The 7,484-nt window shown below is 40.4% G+C and overlaps 1 protein-coding gene across 1 annotated transcript in view; it reads left to right on the forward strand.

Moving 5' to 3' along the window:
* The first annotated feature begins 1,057 nt into the window (after window positions 1–1,057).
* The window catches only part of evplb (envoplakin b), a 17,028-nt gene continuing 10,601 nt past the window's right edge, over window positions 1,058–7,484 (forward strand). The window contains exons 1-8 of the mRNA XM_057345203.1: window positions 1,058–1,208; window positions 4,932–5,031; window positions 5,857–6,011; window positions 6,394–6,517; window positions 6,682–6,801; window positions 6,967–7,008; window positions 7,122–7,283; window positions 7,371–7,478. Coding sequence (XP_057201186.1) covers window positions 1,168–1,208; window positions 4,932–5,031; window positions 5,857–6,011; window positions 6,394–6,517; window positions 6,682–6,801; window positions 6,967–7,008; window positions 7,122–7,283; window positions 7,371–7,478 — 852 coding nt within the window. The 5' untranslated portion in view covers window positions 1,058–1,167. The remainder of the gene's footprint in view (window positions 1,209–4,931; window positions 5,032–5,856; window positions 6,012–6,393; window positions 6,518–6,681; window positions 6,802–6,966; window positions 7,009–7,121; window positions 7,284–7,370; window positions 7,479–7,484) is intronic.

A 7,484-nucleotide genomic window follows, 5' to 3' on the forward strand; every position in this document is an offset into this window, starting at 1 on the left:
AATCCAATGATTCATCATGAAGACCTTTATTCAGGCTTAATGTTGCATTTGTTTTAATCCGGAAGAACATCATTTTTCAGCTTTATTTCAGTTTGCAAGCATGTGAATATTTCTGTGAATGGTTTAGCTTTAGGCAGTGACATCAATTTTGTGTTTTCAAAGTTGGCTGCTGTGTTTGTAGATTGAGGATTGACCACAGGTATACGGGATTGACATCTGTGGAGATGCTTTTTTGCAAAGATTAAAAATGCCTTTCATCACATTGCATAATAATCTATAAACGATGTGAACGAACACCGCAACAGCAGAACCACAGCATTGTTGTGACTGCCAATACTTTTGTATATTTGCATTATACGATGTTGAAATGTTTACATTTATCCATCATTGCATCCAGTATTGTCAAATGTCATGTGTTTAGGTTAATTGAAATGCAAAGATTTCGATTGTTTTGCGTTTGAATTGTGATTGGATGCACCCTACACAAGAGCGCTCGCACACAAAACATGTGACCCTCAGATGTTAAAGGTTCTTTATGGAACCAAAAGGTTCTTCTATGTATCAAAGCACCTTTTCTTTTAAGAGTGTAGATGCCTGATCTGAAAAGTATTATATATATAATGACACGAGCAGAAACAGACAGACCGGACACACAACATTCCTGTCCACCACACAAACCCGCAGAACAGATTGTCACACTGAGAGACGCTTTAAACACAGCTGCACACACTCAGTCTTCACATTAACTATGCTTTGGTTTATGATATCATACACAGAAAGAGAAAATCCTTTCTGAGTGTGTGTGGTTCTATGTTTGTCTGTCTGCAGAATGATATCTGATGTCCGCACATTAATTCTGTGATTAAAGGAATGCTTGTAGTAGCCCTGAAGTGAGGTCAGACATTTCAGCTATACAGAACACTTGACTCATTAAGACAGCTTTCAGTGATCCGTCATACAAGACATTGTGTGACAGAAAGGGCTTGAAAGAGGAATCGGTGGGTGAGAGCGAGTAAACAGGTATGGCCAGTCGTCCTGTGTTGAATGAATGCGACACACCTGTTTCAGTGGGCGGAGCTACAGGAGGTGACAGCCCTGTCATAACAGAGGACACGAGAGAGCCGGACGGCAAAGGGAGAGAGTGACGGACCGCTGACAGACGCAGACATGAGCAAGAAAAAGGAGTACAGTCCGGCGAAGGCCTCGCAGTGAGTTATAACCTCTTCATTTGTCTTCTTCACTTTCCTTAAGATCTACTCATATGGTGTCTGTTGACTTTCCTCTGATGTTTACCTCCGACACTCGCCTGTAGCTATAAAGCCTCATGGGTAATTATTAAAGTACATCAACCGCATGCTTCTTAAAGGGACCGTTCACCCAGAAATCACCTTTATCCCCCTCTTTAGTGGAACACAAAAGAAGATATTTTGAGAAACGTCTCTGTGGTTTTGTGTTCATACCATGGGAGTCTGGGTATCGACGTTCTTCTTTTGTGTCCTGCAGAAGAAAGAAACTCATGACATGAGGCGACTGTCCCTTTAAATCTTGTTAAGCTCGTTTTAGTGTGCTTTTAATGTAGAAATGTCATGTTTTACTCTGTACAGTTTATGTGACTCGCGTGTGTGTGTGTGTGTGTCACACACACACACACACACACACACACACCATTACAACAGTGCTTGATGTGATTTATCTTTACGGCAGGGCAGGGCTTTATCTGACACACACACCCACACGGGTGGTTTTATTATACCAAGGAGAATGTATTGCAAAATAAATCCCAGCAGCTCTTGTGTCACCCTGAAGGGCTTTATTTTGTGATAATAACCAGCCGACTGTACATTATTCTGCGTATTACATCAGTACTTAGCAAAAAAGGTCAGTTTGAGATGATTTCGCACTGATGCGTTCTTAGAAACTAAAGGTTTGGCCGGGTCGCTGGTTTGACAGTTTAACAGCATGTGGTGACATGAAATTGAAGTACAGATAAACAGAGCACAATAGACAATACTTACAAACAGACAATAGATACGTGACAGTATGTTCAGTATTCTGTTAACATTAAACATGTTTGTTACACCACAGAACTATTTCTGAACTGACAAAATAAACTAAAAGACGTAGTGAGCAGTCAGCTGAAATATACATTTATTGTGTCTCGGGAGGTGTGACGACGTCTTGCTGATGTTGTGATGTCCCAGATAGCACAATCCATCTGGTTTACATCTATTTGACGTCTGCATTTACATCTGCAAGACATCTGCAATACATAGTTTGCTCATCTGCAATACGTCTCGGAGACGTCTGAACGTCTGTAATACGTCTGCTATAGATCTGGAGATCTGCTGCTTAAAAACATCTGCTAAACATCTTAGAAAGAGCTTTTGTACATCCATTCTAAATTATAAACATCTTACAGACATCTTCTAGATGTCTATATGACGTCTGACAGCAGACATCTCCGAGACGTATTGCAGATGAGCAAACGATGTATTGTAGAGGTCTTGCAGATGTAAATGCAGACGTCAAATAGACGTAAACCAGATGTATGTGTGCTATCAGGGGTGTGAGTGCAGATCTTCAAGGGATAGTTCACTGACAAAAAGACATCTCTGTCATCATTTGTTCTCTCTCATGTGGTTGTAAACCTGTATGTGAGTCTTTCTTCAGTGGAACACAAAAGAAGATATTTTGAGAAACGTCTCCGTAATTTTGTGTTCATACAATGGAAGTCAATAGAGTTCAGTGTTGTTTGATTATCAGCATTCTTCAAAATATCTTCTTTTGTGTTCTGAAGAAGAAAGAAACTATGTTTAGAAAAACATAAATAAATGATGCATTTTTGCATGAACTGTCACTTTCAATGAAGCACGTATCAATATGTGTCTGATGAAAAGAGTAACACTTCAGATTTGTTCCTTTTAACTCCTAAGTCTTATTTTTGACATTTGTTTTTCCTCTCACTCTACATCGAGTGTTCTGAGTCTTGTTATGCACATTAATTAAATGAGTCACGTCTATTATTTCTCAATAATGTCAATCCAGCTGATCAGGTCAAAGAGGTGTGTGTGTGTGTGTGTGTGTGGGAAGGGTAAACCCTACGATATGGGGACAAAATGTCCTCACAAAGATGACAAAATCCTTGTCCTTGTGGGGACATTTTTTGGTCCCCATGAGGAAACAAGCTTATAAATCATACAAAATGTAAAAGAGCAGACAGTTGTGTGTGATTGTTAGGTTTAGGGGTAGGGAATATGATTTAAGGTTTGTACAGTATAAAAACCATTGCATCTATGGTATGTCCCCATAAAACACGGAAACTCAACATGTGTGTGTGTGTGTGTGTGTGTGTGGTGGGAAGGGTAAACCCTACGATATGGGGACAAAATGTCCTCACAAAGATGACAATATCCTTGTCCTTGTGGGGACATTTTTTGGTCCCCATGAGGAAACAAGCTTATAAATCATACAAAATGTAAAAGAGCAGACAGTTGTGTGTGATTGTTAGGTTTAGGGGTAGGGAATATGATTTAAGGTTTGTACAGTATAAAAACCATTGCATCTATGGTATGTCCCCATAAAACACGGAAACCCAACATGTGTGTGTGTGTGTGTGTTTCCCCGTATCCGGCTCCACAGTCAACTCTGTGAGTCACACAGAAACTGAACACACACACATACAGTGCGCCCTGACAGAAGAATAGTAAAAATGATGTTTTAATTAAGTCTTTAAAGCATGACACTGTAAACATTCGAATTCAAATGTCTGCACACTCACTAGCGGCCAAAAGTGATGTCCAACTTTGACAATATGATGTCATCCCTTTTATTGAAGTATATGATTAACGATGTATTAAATATGTTGTATGTGTGTTATGTAGTTGTGTTTGGAGTGTAAACTGAAGTGCAGGAGGGCAAGAAATGACACACGAGCAACGTTTAATTGAGTTAAAATCAACAAAATATGAATAACTTTATATCCTGTGAGCTTTTTGTGTATCTATGCATTATATGTTAGAATAAAACCCATGTTTCCTAATATGCTGCAGTTTGACTTTTTCCAGTCTAGACCAAGTTCTGTGTTTTCATCATCACACTCCTCATATTTTGATGGTTTAATTGAGTAGAAACATGACGTTTGGCCACTACTGTACCGTACATCTCTGTTCAATGCTCAGTAACCTACAGTCGTTCATCACAGGTGACATCTATAGAAATGAAGTGCTTTTGTTGGATGTGTGTAGTCCTCCCACACGTCCAGGGTGTGACTGTAAAAGTGATGAGGAATCTCTTCCTGCAGCGCGAGGATTCCGAAAGAAAAGAGGCAGAATTCCGAGAGTTCCAGTCCGAGCATTCTTTAAGACACTCCTTTACACCTGTCTCAGTCAGCAGGGGCGAGGTCGCTTGCGTAACGCCGGCAGGAATGTCTGAACAATAAACAGACAGAAAAGAAAATTACACGGAGAGAGTGAGATGTAATCCTCACAGGGAAGAGTACGCCATTGACAGCTGAGGAATTCAGGCAGGTTTTGCTCAAAAGCAGTTTCTGAAACATTGAGTTCTTGTTCTGCCTGTTGAGTGATGACGGCGCAAAGCCAGACGCTTGAGTCATGAAGACAGAAAGTCTGGTCTTGTTCTGTATTAAAGGGAACGATTACTCAAAAATGTGAATTCCATTACACGAACACAAATCACTGAGACATTCCTCAAAATATCTTCTTTTGTGTTCACAGAATTGAGATATTTAAGTGAACTGATCTGAAACCAGTAAAACTCCAGTGTGTAAGCACAGCGTTGGTTTTTGTTGGCTCTACTGTGAAAATGTTAAGTGCTCTCTCATTTGTTAGTCGCTTCGGATAAGAGCGTCTGCTCGATGAATGAATGTGAGTTCATATGTAATGATGGATATCTTCCATGTTTTATTCGTGCAGGTCACAGGCCACTGACATGCAGGCTCTCATCACACGCTTACAGCAAAACGCAGACCATGTGGAGAAGAACATCATGCAGGCTGAGAAACTGCTCGCAGAGGCATGAACACACACACACACACACACACACACACACACATATCCTGATAGCACACTCCGTCTGGCTCTGATAGCACATCTGCAAGAGATCTGAAATACGTCTCGGAGACGTCTGTAATACGTCTGCTGAAGATCTACTAAACATCTGCTTTGTAAAAACATCTTAGAAAGAGCAGTTCTACATCCATTCTAAATCACAAACATCTTACAGACATCTTATAGATGTCTATATGACGTCTGACAGCAGACGTCTCTGAGACGTATTGCATGAGCAAACTATGTGTTGCAGATGCAGGCGAGGGAGACTCGTGTTGTCTTGAGTAAAAAAAATCAGGTTAAACCTAAAGACAGCGAATAAAGAGATGTACTATTAAGAGCCCTTCCTAGGCAGTAATCAAGGTACAAATACAGGTGCACTCCTGACACAAAAGCTTTTAAAAACCGGCCTGGTCGGACTGGAACTCCTGACTATTTCACGAGGTGGCTGCCCAGCCAACAAAAATATTTCCTAAAAACATTCTGCTTCTCTAACATTCACATTAAGATGAAAATGTTATTTCTGAATGTTTTAAATGTTCCAATAGCCTCGGATTACCGTGAGATTTTGTTAATGTTACACATCCTTTGGGGAGAGGCCAATGAGTTTCTTAAATTCCAGATACGTAGAGTTTCTGATGTTACATTAAGCAAGTGAACATGTATTGAATGTATTGAAATTCAGACAGACGGACAAAGAGACATGGAATTTATATATATACATATTTGTCTTCAAACAGAGAGAAAGATTAAAGGAACGGTGTTTAATTTAAACCGTTCTGTGTTTCAGGACAAAGAGAAAGAGAGGAGAAACTATTCGCTCAGACAACAGCGTCCGGCCGCAGATAATCTGTCTCAAGCCGAGGGTTTACTGAAGGATCTCTTTCTGGATGTCGACCGAGCCAAGAGATTCAAACACCCGCAAGCCAATGAGATCGAGCTTGAGTGAGTGACATCACAAACCCCGCCCACAGAAGAGACTAAACACAAATAAGATCTCTTGAATATCTCAGAATGAATGGAGACTTTTGCTTTAGTCTTCTGTTGAGAAAAAGTCTCAAACCGTCCTCATATTTGCCAAATGTTTGATTGAGATTGATTCTGAAGTTAAAAGAGACTCATTTCCTGTCTGTTTAATGCCATCACTGTCTAGGAGAAATAACTGAGATGTTACAGAGACCTTATCGTTTTTCACACATTCACCTTCGTTTGTTTTCACTCTCCATCAGTTGACCAATTTGTGTCCGATTCTCTTTCCTTCATTTTGTAGAAATATTTGGGAAAGTGTATAGTGAAATGACACATAACTGTATTTTCTCTTGTTCAGTGTGAGAAATCTTCACGATCGCTGGTCTAAAGCCTGCGGGTTGTACAGAGATCTTTACGGTCAGCTTCTCGAGCTCTCTCTTTCACCCAGCGTGGACTGGAGCAAACTTCTGTCTGACAAACAGGTAAAATCTCCTCCATCCACCGCCACAGTCAACAAAACACTATTGCCAAAACATCAGACAAATCGTCTGAAAGTAAAACAGCTCTATTGTCTCTGTCGTTATAAACTGTGGATGGATTGATGATGTGTGTGTTGATGATGTGTGTGTTTGTGTGTTTCTTGCAGAAGTTGGTTCTGGGGGAACGTTATGGACCGTCTCTGTCTGATGTGGAGAAACAGACAGCAGCCCATAATATTCTGCACAAAGAGATCGAGGCGTATCGCTTGGCCCTGCTGTCCAGTGATGTCAGTCTACACACATACACACACACACACACATTTATAAAAGCACAAGCATTTTTTCACATTTACACACTTATGCTAACACGCACAAACATTTCAACACACACATTTATACAAACTTTTAAATAATAAAATAAAAGACGATTTTTTCCCTCTTTCTCTCAACAGGAGAATTCATCTGCCCTTCAGAGGCAATATGACAGTCTGCTGGTAATGTCTGACATCTCATCAAATTTATTCCAATGATCTATAAGAAAACTTGACATATGATAAAATGATAAATCTGCACAAGTTGTCTCTGAGACTCTGATGTGTGTGTTTAGGAGGCATCTGGGAAGCGTAAGCAGCATCTGTCGTCGCTCTATGACTTCTTGCAGGGCTGTAATAAAGAGCAGGTGTATCTCACTGATCAACAGAAGAAGATCTTGAAGAGAGACTGGAGCGATCGGATGAATGACAGCACTGAAGTACGCTTGGAGTATGAGGTGAGCTGTTTTATATACTCATCAACATTCATTCATCTCGTCTTTATTAAGCAATCATATACTAATGTTTATCATCCGTGTGTGCAGAGATTTAAGAACAACGGTCTGCTGAGTCATGAGAGAGAGGTGGACAGAATCCAGCGGGACGCTGATAATCTCATTCAGAGCAAACACCCCGGATCTCCTGCTATTGCGGTACTC

The sequence above is a fragment of the Triplophysa rosa genome, linkage group LG11, assembly GCF_024868665.1.
Source record: "Triplophysa rosa linkage group LG11, Trosa_1v2, whole genome shotgun sequence".
In the NCBI taxonomy this organism is placed as follows: Eukaryota; Metazoa; Chordata; class Actinopteri; order Cypriniformes; family Nemacheilidae; genus Triplophysa; species Triplophysa rosa.